Source organism: Phocoena sinus, chromosome 20 (genome assembly GCF_008692025.1).
Source record: "Phocoena sinus isolate mPhoSin1 chromosome 20, mPhoSin1.pri, whole genome shotgun sequence".
In the NCBI taxonomy this organism is placed as follows: domain Eukaryota; kingdom Metazoa; phylum Chordata; class Mammalia; order Artiodactyla; family Phocoenidae; genus Phocoena; species Phocoena sinus.
The window spans coordinates 51,890,320-51,906,256 of NC_045782.1; the positions used below are offsets into that span (position 1 = coordinate 51,890,320).

The 15,937-nt window shown below is 48.7% G+C and overlaps 1 protein-coding gene across 2 annotated transcripts in view; it reads right to left on the minus strand.

Moving 5' to 3' along the window:
- Positions 1–171: 171 nt before the first annotated feature.
- Positions 172–15,937, minus strand: part of NUP85 (nucleoporin 85) — a 28,415-nt gene continuing 12,649 nt past the window's right edge. For both annotated transcript variants that reach the window (XM_032614984.1, XM_032614985.1), the window contains exons 8-19: positions 12,400–12,534; positions 12,173–12,295; positions 11,831–11,962; positions 11,476–11,582; positions 4,296–4,379; positions 4,074–4,139; positions 3,734–3,885; positions 2,871–2,988; positions 2,666–2,766; positions 1,165–1,316; positions 733–834; positions 172–353 (exon numbers count right to left, since the gene is read on the minus strand). In XM_032614984.1, coding sequence (XP_032470875.1) covers positions 252–353; positions 733–834; positions 1,165–1,316; positions 2,666–2,766; positions 2,871–2,988; positions 3,734–3,885; positions 4,074–4,139; positions 4,296–4,379; positions 11,476–11,582; positions 11,831–11,962; positions 12,173–12,295; positions 12,400–12,534 — 1,374 coding nt within the window. In that variant the 3' untranslated portion in view covers positions 172–251. The remainder of the gene's footprint in view (positions 354–732; positions 835–1,164; positions 1,317–2,665; positions 2,767–2,870; positions 2,989–3,733; positions 3,886–4,073; positions 4,140–4,295; positions 4,380–11,475; positions 11,583–11,830; positions 11,963–12,172; positions 12,296–12,399; positions 12,535–15,937) is intronic.

Below are 15,937 nucleotides of genomic sequence, written 5' to 3' on the forward strand. Positions count from 1 at the left end.
AGTAAACCACTGAATGCTCTTGTTCAAATTTCTACTTTCAAGCAGGAGGGCACTGCACTCACCGTAACTTCTGGGGGTGGCTTTTTCTCGAAGACAGCTACCTCAGGTTTACGGTGGTGGTAGATAAAAACTCCCTAGATGTAAGAACTGTAAGTTCTATAAGAACTTGCCTTATATTTGCAAAAGAAAACATTTATTCTTTTAAAAATGTATATACATTGCCTTACAAAGATAACGTGTTGGAGCCGGCCTCAGGAACCTTCCAATGAGCCTTCTTTTATAATTGACCGGGCGAGATTCCGTGCAAGAGCAAGTCTCAGCATTTCCACCTTGGTGGTCTCTACGTCATCATCCTAAAAGCAAAGAGCCTGCATGAGGCACAGCAGGAAGTTTACCTTCTTTATAGTTCCCAAGACTCTCTAATCCAAAGGTAGATAAAAGGCATATAACATTCAGTAGTATCTTCCAGCAAGTTCTTAATATTAAGAGATGGAGCTGCATGCAAAGGACCACTGTGACTGACTGACAGGAAAGAAAAAACAGACGAGAACACTAGAATCACCCCATTTTCTCCTAAAATAAGTTGGCGTGTCACAGTTACAGGTTAAGAGGTATCTTAAGAGGCATGTGAGTTTGTAAGGGGCCAACATCTCGGGGTGGGGGGTACACCTGAGCTAGAAGGAGCCTTTTCTCATCACTGTGGTACCAACAAACTGGAAAAGCTCAGCTGACCTGGAGTTGCTGGGCATCAGGCTCTCCACGCACTGGTCTTCCTGAGGTCAAGTCCTCCAGGCATCTCATCAGCTCGTATGTTTGCTCTGCTGAAAAAATCACCTAGGGGAGAGACGCTGCTTCGCTTAGCTGCTCCGCAGCCAAAGCCTGCAGTGGTTTGGGCACGGGCTCAAGCCGAGACAGCCTTTCTTGTATCTCACTTGGAGAAGTGTGCTTTCTGTATGCAACCCTGGGAGGGTAGAGCAGCCCCCCATTCTCACTCCCAGCTCTTGTCAGGGTCCTGGGCTGAGCACTGTCAGTAGACAGATGCCACATTTCAAATTAAGTAGCTTTTCTTGTGTCGATATGGATATCCAGAGTGGGCGCAATAGGGGAGTACACGCATGCACGCGCACACGCACAGAAGACGATCACTGTGGACTCAACCTGCACCTGTTTCTGTTCCAAAAGGGGCAAGGCATCTGTTAGGAGTGTCATCCAGAAAGTACGGGGGGCAATCTGGGACGTCATCAACGACAGGAGAAGAGAAGCAGCATCAACGAAACGCTTCTCCCCATATAACCGGTGGAACTCGCGGTACTTTCCTGTTGAGAGCAGAGCACACTAAGTCACCTCTGACCCTAAACAAAAGAGACCCCAGGCCAGCCTTTCCACAGAGCAAGGAAATTCTTCCAGAGTGGCCTCCAAGCTCACGGGCCAACAAGACCAAAAGGATTCAAAATACACTCTTAAAAGGGGTTCCAGGGCTTCCCTGGTGGCGCAGTGGTTGAGAGTCCGCCTGCCGATGCAGGGGACACGGGCTCATGCCCCGGTCTGGGAAGATCCCACATGCCGCGGAGCGGCTGGGCCCGTGAGCCATGGCCTCTGAGCCTGCGCGTCCGGAGCCTGTGCTCCGCAATGGGAGAGGCCACAAGAGTGAGGCCCGCGTACTGCAAAAAAAAAAAAGGGGGTTCCAGAGAGCCAAACCTGGGAGAATATAAGCATCAATATAAACAAGAGTCATGAATTATATAACAGATTGAATAAAATAACCCATAAGGCCATTACTGATGTAAATCAAAGAATAAACGGGGACGAAGAGGAAGCCTGCCATACAGTGGAATGCCAACTATGAAACACAAGGACTGGCAGTGAGAAAATCACCAGTAGTTAACTAAAACTAGTGGGTCAAAGTTTGATGAGAAGACATTTAAATAATCCCGAAGTATCCCTCCAGAAATTGTTAAAGGGAAAATCTTTACACGTGACCAAGGTGAACTCCACCAATAAGGGGACGACACATCACCTCAGTGGAATTCCTGCCCAAATATATAATCTGAGGCTGCTCGTGGATAATCCCCAAGTGACAACACTCTACAAGAGAGCTGCACTGACTCTTCAAAAATGTCAAGATTAAGGAAGCACCAAGAAAGGCAGAGGCACTAACGAGACATGAAAACTAAATGCATGAACCGAGACAAAGTAAAGGACATTACTGGGACAACTGATGGAATCAGAATACGGGTTAGATGAGAGGATTATATCAACGTTGAGCCTCCTGATTTTCATAACTGGTTATATAAGAGAATGTTCTTATTCTTAACAAATACATGCTCAGATATTTATGGAGAAAGTCTCCATATAAATCTCCAACTTATTTTCTGACTGTTCCCCAAAAACCTGATTGAGAGAATAAAACAAATGAGGCAAAGTATACATAACTGGTGAATCTGGATAAAGTGTGTATGGGAGTTCCTTATTCTCTACGCTACTTTCACAACTTCTAAGCTTGAAATTACTGGAAAATAAAACGTTACCAAAAAATATCCTTTGCAGAGACTGGTACACAGGGTTCTATGTGTTTTAGACTGGAGAAACCTAGAACAGTCCCTCCAATCTCCATAACTGTCCACCTGTGCTGAAGGTCCAGGGGACAGAGCCCAGAGAGACTCACCCAGGAACGTCAGTCGATCACTGAGCATCATGGCTGGCCCCAGGTTGTCAATGAGATCCAAATCAGAAAAGCAGCCTCGCTCACAGTAATCCCTGAGGAACCTACAAGGCCCAGCCCAGAGGTCAGAGCAGCAGTCCCAGGCCCACCTCCTCAGCCTCCCAACTGCCCAGGCAGTACCCAGGAAGCACACACAGATTGAGCCCACCTGTCTGAGACGAGCGTGGCGAAGGCGGCATCTTTGGCTCGAATGCTCCAAGAGAGGGCGGAGCCCAGGCGATTGTTGCGGACAGCTTTCATGGCCAAGATCTTACAAATGCTGCGAACTTTGCAGGGAAAACAGTAAAGAAACTTTCACCCTACAAATCACTCCATTCCTGAACCCTGCTGGGATAGGAGCAGCTTCCCACCTCCTCTGAGCTTTACACGGCTTCTCTGTGGGCTGTAAATACAGTTTGGCCTGCAGAACTAGGAACTTTGAGGTTTATAAATTGTCTCCTGGCAGGACTGGCTTTGTGAGTGGGTTTCATTTCAGGGGTGGTAAAAATCTTTGTATTGCTCCCCACAGATCAGCACCTCCATTATCTGTCCACATGCTGAAAATGCTACCATCCTTTGGGTCTTGAATGCTGTATGCTTTCAGAGACGGTCATAAACATGCAATGCCTCTGGGAAGAACAACAACTGAGGTTTTTATCATTCGACGGCGAGGGGGAGGAGAAGGGGCCACCATCAGCATCGCTCCCTCCCTGTGCTCTCCCCGAGCCACCTCCGGTCCTGCTTCCCCACCCAGCCAGCCTTAGCCAGCAACAGCAACCCACCTGGGACAAGTCACCTCGCACCTGCCCCAGCCTGACCTCTGGCGAACCCGTGAAAGAGTGGGTCAGGACCTTTATAACCAGGCAATGGGCTCGACTGCTTCTAGGTGCCAATGGATCCCTAGTTCTTTGTCCCTCCGCAATGACTTCCCTGTGTTTTGGTTTACCTCCTGGCACCCAGTGCCCAGACGCTCTCCAGGCTGGCTCACACGGCATGAGGATAGAAGGTACGCTGGGAGGACAGCCAACTCACCTTGCTCGGTCATCTGCCGCTGCTCGCAAACCCGCAGCACCTTGAGGGCTTTCTGCTCTGTGCTCAGAGGGATCCGCTCAATATGCAGCTCCAAGGAAACTCGGCCCAGCTCAGGGCAGTAGTCAAAGTAATCCACCCCCAGCTGCCACAGGCTGCACAGGTCCGAGGAGGACAGACATGAGGGCCTGGGGCTTGGGAGTTAGCACCCAAGGCGGCTCCTCCCCCGACCTCGTAGCCTTCAGGGAACCAGACGGGAGAGAACACAGTCCAAGCCCCACTGGCAGCAGCCGCCTGCTGAAGAGCACCCCGCTGCCACCCCACCCCCTCGGGGCCGTCCTACCTGTGATGAGCAAAGAGTCCTGAGGCGTATTCCAGCAAGAGGAACTCTCTCATGTTGGATCCAAAGCTGGAATAAAGCATAACATGGGACCAGGACTCTGGGCCTGCTCTATTCAGGGCCCCCTTCGGCAGCCCAACCTCCCTTCTAGGCACTCGGTTCAACCCACCCTCAAGAGCCTGGATGGCGGCAAGAAGAGGGTTGGCATGGCCATGGCGTACTTACTAGAGGTTGTGCGACTGGAGGAGTTTGCAGTGATCCAGCAGGTCTGTCAGATGGGCCACAAACCACCAGTTGCTCAGGGCGATGCTACAGGTTCAGACACAAGGCCAGACTCAAAGTCAGGATGAGAGGGCATGGCCCACACGAGTGGAGCATAAGCAGGAACCCCACATGTCTTTTGCTTAAAAAGGATGGCAGGGGCAGAGGCAAGCTGGGATCTGTCTGGAAGCACAGATGAGAAGTTTCTGCCCACTAGGTGGGGACTAGTAACAGACACTGAGAAGGACACTCAACCCCCAAAGCAGCAGCTGATGATACATTTCAATGGAGAATGTCACACAGGAAATGAAAAAAAATCCAGGAACCCAATTAGATATAGAAATTGCGGACACAGAATAACATATAAGAAAAGGACTGGGCTTCCCTGGTGGCACAGTGGTTGAGAGTCCGCCTGCCGACGCAGGGGACACGGGTTCATGCCCCGGTCTGGGAAGATCCCACATGCCGCGGAGCGGCTGGGCCCGTGAGCCATGGCTGCTGAGCCTGTGCATCCGGAGCCTGTGCTCTGCAATGGGAGAGGCCAGAACAGTGAGAGGCCTGTGTACCGCAAAAAAAAAAAAAAAAAAAAAAAAAAGAAAAGGACTGAAAGGGACTTCCCTGGCGGTCCAGTGGTTAAGACCCCGCACTTCCAAAGCAGGGGGCACGGGTTCAATCCCTGGTCAGGGAACTAAGATCCACATGCCACACGCGGCCGGTGGTGGGGGAAAGAATAAAAAAATAGAAAAGGACTGAAAGATTGGTGGGTTTTGATTCTTAATGAAACATGGAATTCAAAAGAACATTTTCTTTTGCATTGGAATTTGCTGTTAATTTTTCTGTTTCATAGTTTTGATTAGTGTACTTTATGAACACAACTATATATATTAGGATGTCACTTAAAAAACCATCTTGTGTTATCTATTAACTTTGTTATCTATTACTACTTTGTATAAAGAAATTATTTTTTGTTCAGTTACATGATTTGTAATTTGATTTTATTGGATATATAATCTGACACATAATGGAAAGTCAGAAGTCCTTCCCCAAACCACATTTTAATCGAAATCTAGAATCATCTGTGGCCCTTGTTAGAAATGACATTTCCTAAGGCCCTCTGAAGGTCTGATTAAATTTTTTTTTTTTTTGCAGTACACGGGCCTCTCACTGTTGTGGCCTCTCCCGCTGCGGAGCACAGGCTCCGGACGCGCAGGCTCAGCGGCCATGGCTCACGGGCCCAGCCGCTCCACGGCACGTGGGATCCTCCCGGACCGGGGCACGAACCCGCGTCCCCTGCATCGGCAGGCGGACTCTCAACCACTGTGCCACCAGGGAAGCCCTGACTAAATTTTTTACATCAGCAACTTTTGTAAACTCTCTAGCATCATTCTGTATAGAGTAGACTGTGCACTTACTGTCAGTGTGCGTACATCATTTTGAGTTATATCTTTCATTTGTTACTTGGTGTAGGCCTTCCTGTATCTGTATATAATGCCTGACTATTTTTTAAATCTTGGGAGAGGGAAAAGAAGCTTTAATGGTTCCTTTCTGTAAGGCAAGATCAACCCCAAGTAAAGTGGAGGGAGCAGACTAAGGCAATACACTGTCCCAGGCGTAATCATTCACTAAGGTAAACAATTCTGCTTTCAGGATATCAAAAGAATGGGGGTTGGTTTACACTGAATTACTGGATAAATGTTTAAAACGTTTGCCTGATCTTAGGGATACGGATACTATACTTCTTCTGCTCCAGAGTTCCATCATTATGGAATGTTGTCTGGCCTCCCTAAATTTCATATGTTAGATACATTCCAGCTTTACTAACAGCTATGCATATGTATCTGACATTCAAAAAACTATGCCAATTTTCAAAAACGCTTGTATTTCTACTACCACCTTCAAACACTAAGCTCTGTAAGTGCACTACATGCTATACAAAGCATCACGCTCCAGTGCGTTTTTGTTGTTGCTGCTGGCTGTGCCTCTCCGCTCGAGGGATCTCAGTTCCCCGACCAGGGAGTGAACCCAGTGAAAGCCCCAGAACCCTGACCACTAGGCCGACAGGGAACCCCCTTTGCTCAAATTCTTATAGGGTGCTTCCTCGGTCCAGGATTGCCTTTAACGATGACTTTCATAATTTTGTAATTCTGCTGTGTTCCTTCTTGATTTTGTCCTTTTTAGACAAGAGTCCCAATAAATCCGGTATCTCTTTATGACAGCCCCCTAAACAAACCCTGACTCGCTGGATGTTTATTCTCTTAACTGTTCTAATTTCATCATAGGTCCTTTATGTATCAAGTTTTTTTTTTACTTGGTTGCGCCAGGTCTCAGTTGCGGCATCCATGTAGGATCTAGTTCCCTAACCAGGAATCGAACCTGGGCCCCCAGCACTGGCAGCGTGGAGTCTTAACCACTGCGCCACCAGGGAAGTCCCAATAAGTTAAAAGTTTAAAATACTGTTATTTCATTAACTAGAGAGCAATTTAACGAAGTGTGACAACTGGACCTCACGGCTGCCCCTCAGTCGGTCGCTTGCCTCTCTGTAGCCCTTTCATCTGTAAAATGGGAGTCATTGTACCTCTTGCCTACCTGGACTGTTTCAAGAAAAAAGTGGCAAAACAGACATAAACTGCTTTAAAGAGATTATTTTTGAACAGTACTCTATATAAATAAAACAACAGTAAGCCTGAGCGTGCGGCTGACACTAACTTGTCCTCTGCTTAAACTGCTTACCAACAGCTACACAGCTGTGTCCACAGGAAAGCACTGCCAACTGGTTCAAATCCAGTCCTGCCACTCGACGACTGACCCCTTCACTTCTAACTTCCGCCTCATTGTCAAAGTGAAGAAATTATAATGGTCAGTACAGTGCTTTGAGATTCTGAAGCTATCTTCAGAGTTATGAAAAATTCAAATATAATAGATGAAATCAGAAATGACCAGTCCTAAGAATAAAAGATCATATAAGGTGAGAAAGTGTAAACTGAGAAGATGTAAAAACAAGCTGCCTCCTCACATATAAAACCACGCACATCCCCCACCCCTTCCAGAGTAAGTTCTACATAGAAAATTAGTCATGAGCGTTGTCTGAGCAGAGGGCTGAAGGATGAGAAGGAACCTGCCAGAGGAAGACAAGGGAAAGGAGCATTCCTGAAACAGAGGAAACAGCCAGTGTGAAGGCTCAGCGGTGCAAAGTAAGCTTGTCTCGTTCCCACTTCAGAACGAAGCCCGTGTGACTCAAACTTCAAGGCAGGTGGAGGCCAGCTCACTTAGGGCCTTGTGATGAGAAACCACTGGGACAGTAAACAGGAGAATGACATGGTTTAAGTTTTTTTTTTTTTTTTTTTTTTTTTGCGGTACGCAGGCCTCTCACTGTTGTGGCCTCTCCCGTTGTGGAGCACAGGCTCCGGACGCGCAGGCTCAGCGGCCATGGCTCACGGGCCCAGCCGCTCCGCAGCACGTGGGATCTTCCCAGACCGGGGCACGAACCCGTGTCCCCTGCATCGGCAGGCGGATTCTCAACCACTGCGCCACCAGGGAAGCCCATGGTTTAAGTTTTAAAAGATTACTTAGGCTCTTCTGTGATAATGGACAATACAGAGACAGGTGATAGTGGGAAGCCAGTAAGGGGCCACCTGTTAACAGTTCAGGGAAGGGCTTCCCCAGTGGCACAGTGGTTAGGAATCCATCTGCCAATGCAGGCTACACGGGTTCAATCCCTGGCCTGGGAAGATCCCACATGCTGCAGAACAACTAGGCCTGTGCGCTGCAACGAGTGAGCCTGTGCTCTAGAACCCACGATCCACAACTACTGAGCCCGCGAGCCACAACTACTGAGCCCGTGTGCCACAACTACTGAAGCCCGTGCTCTACAACAAGAGAAGCCACTGCACCACAACCAAGAGTAGCCCCCGCTCGCCACATCTAGAGGAAGCCCGCGCACAGCAACGAAGACCCAATGCAGCCAAAAATACATAAATTTATTTAAAAAAAAAACAGTTCAGGGTAACAGTGATGGGGCTGGGCCATGGCAGTGGCTGGGGAGGGAGCAAGAAGTAGCTGGTTGTGAGATATATGGTTGTTTTTCTAAAAAATAAATGTATTTACTTATTTATTTATTTTTGGCTGCATTGGGTGTTCGTTGCTGCGCGCGGGCTTTCTCTAGTTGTGGCGAGCATGGGCTACTCTTCGTTGCGGTGCCAGCTTCTCATTGTGGTGGCTTCTCTTGTTGCAGAGCACAGACTCTAGGTGCGCGGGCTTCAGTAGTCGTGGCACGTGGGCTCGGGAGTTGTGGCTCGCAGGCTCTAGAGCGCAGGCAGAGGCGCACGGGCTTAGTTGCTCCACGGCACGTGGGATCTTCCCGGACCAGGGCTTGAACCCGTGTCCCCTGCATTGGCAGGCGGATTCTTAACCACTGTGCCACCAGGGGAGCCCCAAGATATGTTTTCAAGTTAAGCTAATGGGACTTACCAATAGACTGGTTAGTGCTTAAGAACTCAGTAAACAGTATGGACTTTGGTAAACAACCACTGAGGCCAAGAACTAATGAAAAGGCTTGAGTGACTGAGACTGGAAGAAGTGCTAAATGAAAACGGACACCAGGGTCTTGTGCAAGTCTGAACAACACAGGTTTTGGATGTTCACACACATATAAAATGGAGAATTCTGAATGCAGGCTCTAAATGGAACAAGTGAACAACCTCACTGTTCAAAGATGTTCAGGGAAGACTTAAATTAGCTGCTCTGGGGTGGCTTCTGCTGGAAAAGGGAGAACTCTGGAGCCGGGAAGACCCGCGAAGGCCTATAGTGAAGACCCTACCCTGGGTTAACAACTGTAACCCTCCAATGGACTGTTTGCCCTGCACTGGGGCTGCTGTCACCCCCTCATGCCAACCCCATGTCCTGCTTTTCTGGTGGCTCTGCAGCAACCACTGCCTCTGACCAGCCAAGATCTGGTGGCTGTGGACCTTCTTCTATGAATAGAGCGTAAGGGTCTGTACACACTGCTCTACCCTGAAGCCAAGGTAATGGGCTGGGCCAAAGGTCTGACAAGAAGATTCTAGATTAGGCAAACATAAACTGGATCTCTTCTTAGTTTTTGAAGGAAGACCTATTTCCTTTTAGTTCGATACTTCTGGAGGACTTTAAGAGCACCAGGAAGATGCCATCTTGCCTAGCTCCCTGTGGAGTGTGTACCAGTTCCTGTTTTCCTTTTGCTGGACAGCAAGAACTAGCAGCTGCGAACCAGAGGGGAGGGACGAACCCTTGGAGGAGTCCCAACTTCTCCTTCCAGCTGTGGGGATAACAGGCAAACACGTGGCCCTTCAGCAGGGGCTGATGAACTGTGGCCTCCAAGGGCCTCTATGCTCTGCTTCAGGATCCCTCTCTGCCCCTTAGGGCCTGGCATAGTTGACATGGGGGTAATCAGGTGCCCCTATAGAAAGCTCCCTTCTAGCGCCTTGAGAAAGGATTCCCCTCATTCCCCTTTCACAGGGTAGTCATGAACCCAGCTAACATCACACCCAAAGCAGCAAGGCTTTCCTATACCACCAGCCCACTGGCCCAACCCCAGATAGACACACCCCTCTTCCCTGGGAATCGAGCTTGGGCCTGAATGGTACAACACGTGAGAAAGCAGGTGTTCACGAGACCCCAGATCCAATCCTTCCCCATCTAAGAGGGCATTATGTCTAAAACTGTGCTACTCTCTCTGAAGGTACTTCAGCCCTTCTTCCAATTCGTGGATGAGGTCCCGGGATTTGCTTTTTGGTGCCTCTTTCAGAATAGGGTAGGAAGTAACTTCCCGATCAGAAAAACCCAAACTCCTAGATTCACAGCTAACAGAAATACCTCAGATCCTTTCCTGCTTGCCAGAGCAAGAGACACCCAGACTGAGGGGCTGCAAGCCTTACCCTTCCTCAACTGGCATGAGAGTGATGCCGTTTTCTGTGGCGTTCATAAAAGCCACTCCTCTTCATTGGCATGTCCTTATCTTTTCCTTCTACTGCCACTGAAAAGAACAAGGTACTTTCCCTTTTTATTGTCCTTCCTCCTTGCTCTGTTCAAATCTGTTTTGATCTTAAAAATCCAGATGTGGCTTATGAAGGAAGCCCTGGAAGAAATAACCCACTGCTGTTTAGACAACATATTCAGGAATGCCTATTACTTCAAATTATAGGCAGAGTCCCTGACAAAGCCAAATAACGATGCGCGAGCGCCTCTGCGAGTTACTCTCACTAACCCTCCATGCAGATGCCTCGCTGGCCGCCAGCCACCATCAGCTGAGTTCTGTAAGTCATCTTCCAGCTCCACTAAAGTCCCTATTTCACAGGTTTGTGCAAAAACTACTGACACAAAGCCCCTTTTCCTTTCTCCAAATCTAACATCATTTTCCTGAAGCCCTGGCTTGCTTTCGGCCAAACAGCAAGAGTAAGGTAGGGAGTAAGACCTTCCCACCGCCCAGATCTACTAACAAAGATCCAGTCGAAGTCAGTGAATCTGATACGCGAGCAAGGCCATCTGCTCCAGTTCCCAACCTTCTCCCTTCTCCAAGTCTTTGGTGCAACACCTACTTTTCCGGGCTGGACAAGAAGAGAGGGTAAATTCTTTCTGACTTACTACACATGGGAATTTCTGGAAAGCTTTACCTTGGATTCAGTTTCACATTCCCTTTCCTGCCTTGCTGAAGGTTCGGGGAGAGGTCTGGGGAGAGGGCTGATACAGAATCCCTGCTCTGAACAGACCCAGCCGGGAGCCCAATGGTGTGGTGGCTCTTGGCTCACCGGCATGAGACTGTTGAGAAGTCCCTTAAGGTGGCTGCATGTCCATCAGGTTCCAAGAAATAAGTTTGCTGGCTGTTTCTGGATTTTAAATATTAAAGTAATTTCCTGCAACCTTATTTTAAGTAAACATCCCTGAAATGCAAACTGTTATAGACACATTAGCCCTCCAGCCTCAGGAAGGCCCCCAAGCTTGTCCAGAGAGAAGCCACTGTCTACCTAATGTGGCAAGAAGGTTAAGACACCAACAAGAAGGAACAGGACATCCTAGCAAAGGATGGCAGTGCTGGCTGTACAACACTGTGGATGCCCTTACCTGAACTGCACACCTAAGAGGGCTAGAATGGCGATGGTGCAGCAGGTCCTACCTGCACTCCTTGATCACCTGGTGGATGTCAAACTCGAAGGCTGCCATCAAAATGTTGTCCAGGGGTTCTGGGCTGCTCTCACCTCCCAGAAACAGGTCAAGGCTGGACTGTGGAAAGGTGGTGACCCATTCAGTCGCCAGATGGAAGCAGAGACCCAGGGGGGCAGGCAGTGCTGCTGCATAGGGAACACTGGAGCAGGGTGATGGGGTCCTTCAAGAAGGGGCCAGAGGAACGCTCCTGCCTGTTCTCCAGGGAGTTCAACTCAATGAGGCCACACGGTGAAAAACGACCCAGCAGGGAGCAGAGCCCCCAGGATCCCTACTCCCCACCCCCACCCCAAGGAGCTCAGACTCACCTGGGCATAGAAGTGCAGGTCCATGGGTTTTACTGTGGGGTGAGAGTACAGGAGCCGGGTCACTAGGAAATGATACCAGTTACTCAGAAGCTCCTTCTGCTCCAACAGCGCAGCTTCATCTCCCAGCATGATCTGAGAAGAGAGATGCTTTCCCTCAGGTCTGGGGGTGACTTCCCGATAATGCCCCTGACCTCGACTGGAGCGTCTGGTTTGAAAGCTCTCTCCTTCCCTCAGAGCCAATAAACAGCCCTGTCTCAGGAGGACGTGTCGTTGCTGCACCGGATGCCACAGCCCCCAGGGGAAGCCAACTTGGACCCTGGCCTGGACTTGCTTCCCACAGACCTTGCAGAGAGACTCGAGATGAGGACTGGAGGCGAACGTGCCATCCTGGAGGTGCCGCTCACATCCCTCGTGCCAGTGCTGCCACTTCAGCTCCAGCTCCGTTAGTGTCTGAGTGTTACCAGGCTACGGGAAGAGACGCAGAGAGAGGCCATCACCGCACAAACCCCTTACACTCATTGAATGAACCCACCTCCACGACCCAGAAGAGCAGGGCTACTCGCACATACGCTGAGAACAGGCATGGTCCGCATCAGGTCCCCAAGGATTCGGCACATGCCTGCAGAGGTGGGGTTGGTGTTGGCTTCCTTGGAGAGCATCTGTCGGGCCTCATCCAGCCGGCCCTGCAGCACCAAGACGGTCACCTGGGAAGGTACAAGAACACAAGCATTCACGGAGGCTCGGAAGCCACTCCCCTCAGCCCACACTGGCTTCCTAGCCTTGGAGAAACGTGATGGTTCCCTCCCTCCAGAGGTAATCCAATTCATCCAATCTCCCAGTTTTAACCTATACCATGCTTTTCAAACTGCACGTTGTAACCCACTGCAGGTTATGACCAACTTTTAAAAAATAAATAAAATAGAAAATAAAAAATACCAGAGTGCATCAAATAAAGTACTGGCTCATAAACGTTTCAGTTCAAATACATATACGTATATATACAGACGCTCAGTATAAATACAGTTGATCCTTTCTATTCAGATTCCGTATTTGTGAATATGCCTACCTGCTAAAACGTATTTGTAACCCCAAAGTCAATATCCGAGGTGCTTTCACCATCATCTGTGGATATGTGCAGAGGGGCAAAAAATTTGAGTCACCTGATGTGCACATTCGCAGCTGAGGCTGAACGAGGCGGCACGCTACATTCTGGTACCAGCTCTCACACTAAATTAGTGTCTTTCTGGCGATCTATTTAGCGCCACAATTTTTGCATTTTTGTGCTTTCTGTTGGGCCCCCAAGCGTTGTGCTGAAGTGCTGCCCGATTCCTAACTGCAGAGAAGGCTATGGCATGCCATACAGAGAATGTACGTGTTAGACAAGGTAAGAGAACACACGCGCTAGATGTGTGTGATCATTCAGGCAAGGGCAATAGTGCTGCTGGCCGTGAGTTCAATTTTAATACACCAACAATACATATTAAATAAGGTGTCCTGAAACACAAACACACACAAGATTATAAATTGATCAGCGGACAAAAATGTTGTGACCAGAGGCTCGAAAGAACCCTGTAATTCCCCTACAAAGAGCGATGGTTCAGTAATCGAGAGCTCAGGGTTCCAGGCAACTTTATAGACCATAACTATCATGAATAATGAGAATCAACATTATATACATACAAGTATATACGTAAAACATACACAGTGAAAGTTCTTCCATTAAGCCACGCTCAAAAAAGCCAAGGATATAAAACCTGACAAGTCCCCAATTCCTCTCTCTAGCCTGGACTTCCTTCTCTGAATTCCAGACATGTATATCCTACTGCCAGTCAATGTCTCCACTTGGCTCTCCTAGGCATCTTGTTTAACATGCCTGAAAGTAAACACCCGGGCACCTCCAACTCACCAACCCACTTTCTTCTATTTCTTACACATCCAATCCATTAGCAAATCCTACCACTGCATCTTCAAATTGCACCCAGAATCAAGTCACTTCTCACCATCTCCTGCGCTCAGCTCCTACCCTTGTCCAAGTTGCCACCTCTGCCTGGTTTAGGACCTCAGCCTCCAAACTGGTCTCTCTGCTCTGCCTGTGCTCTGCTCTCAGCAGTGTGGCCAGAGGACCCTTTGAAAACCTACGTTAGATCACAGTGCTCCTTCGCCTGGCTCTCCAAGGTCCCCGTCACCCCATCTGACTCAGGAGTGAAATGGGCTAGTTGTCCCTCAACTAGCTCATACATTTATGCCCTTCAACGAATTTAATCATAGCAGCCATGTGGGGTAGGTGTTGTTATTATCTCCAAGGTACAGAGGCGGGAACTAAAGGCTGTTAAGTAGCTCATTCAAGAGCTCACAGCTGGTAAGAGGCAGAGCTGGGATGCTAACCCGGGCAGTTTGGCACCACAGGCCATGTTCTTACCACTCAGCTACGCTGCCTCTCTAAAAGCTAAAGCCCTCACCCCTCCTCGCCTTCTTCAGGTCTCTGCTCACATGTCACCCCACAAGGGAGGCCTTTCTTGACACCCCTACTCTAGCACTCCCAATTCCCCTCCCTTGCTTTATTTCTCTCCACAGCACTTCACTTTTACACATGCTACATATTCGACTTGTTTCTGTATTTATCTCCTGCCTCCTCACCCAGGATGTAAGCTCCATAAGGGCAGGAATCATTGCCCTCTTTGCTCATGGTTGTTTCTGCAGTGCCTGCAAACAGTAGCACTCAATAAATACTCAGTGAATGAATCAGAGACTCAAAATCTAGGCCCAATAATTTCTGAGCAAACTCTCTCCCCGTTACCTGCACAGATCTCCTGGCACCAAAAGGCCCAGGAACAGCCTCGAAGGCGACAACTCCTTACTTGAATTTCAGATTTTATAAGTCTCCATTATTCAAGTCAACCAGCAACCTCCTCCCTGCTCCCTCCCAACTGCGTCACAGGTCGGTAGAGGTGACTGGGAAAGTACTGCTCTCACAGAAAGAGAATACATACACACAGGCTGACTTTCAAAGTGATAATCCAAAGTGACTCTGGGATCATCAATGTCTTTGTTTTGTTTTTGTTTTTTATTTATTTATTTTTTTTTTGCGGTACGCAGGCCTCTCACTGTTGTGGCCTCTCCCACTGCGGAGCACAGGCTCCAGATGTGCAAGCTCAGTGGCTATGACTCACGGGCCTAGCTGCTCCGTGGCATGTGGGATCTTCCTGGACTGGGGCACGAACCCGTGTCACCTGCATCGGCAGGCGGACTCTCAACCACTGCGCCACCAGGGAAGCCCTGTTTTTGTTTTTTAAATGTTTATTTATTTATTTAGGCTGTGCCAGGTCTGAGTTGCAGCACACAGGACCTTCATTATGGCATACAGGCTCTTTAGTTGTGGCATTTGGAATCTTTAGTTGCGGCACGCGTGTGGGACCTAGTTCCCTGACCAGGGATCAAACCCAGGCCCCTTGCGTTGGTAGCACGGAGTCTTAGCCACTGCGCCACCAGGGAAGTCCCAAGGTCTTTGTTTTTAATAGCTTTACTGAGTTACAATTTATACATTATAAATATTCACCTGTTTAAGTGTATAATTCGATGAATTTTAGTGAGTTCCCAAAGTTGTGCGCCATCACCATAATCCAGTTATTAGAACATTTCTATCACCTCAAAACAATTCTCATGCTCATTTATATCAAACCCCTACCCCAGCAGCTATCCATTGGTTTTGTATTATCTTCATGCTTTCTAACCCTTAGATCCACAAAGAAATCAAAATTCCCTTCTCACTGCAAAGTCTACAAAGCATTATTTTTCTTACATGATAACTTAGTTCAAAACTCTCCCACAGGGCTTCCCTGGTGCTGCAGTGGTTAAGAATCCGCCTGCCGATGCAGGGGACATGGGTTCGAGCCCTGGTCCGGGAAGATCCCACATGCCGCGGAGCAACTAAGCCCACGCATCTAGAGCCCGTGCTCCGCAACAAGAGAAGCCACCGCAATGAGAAGCCCACGCACCGCAACGAAGAGTAGCCCCTGCTCACCGCAACTAGAGAAAGCCCGGGCACAGCAACAAAGACCCAACACAGCCAAAAATAAATAAATTAAATAAATAAATTTATTAAAAAAG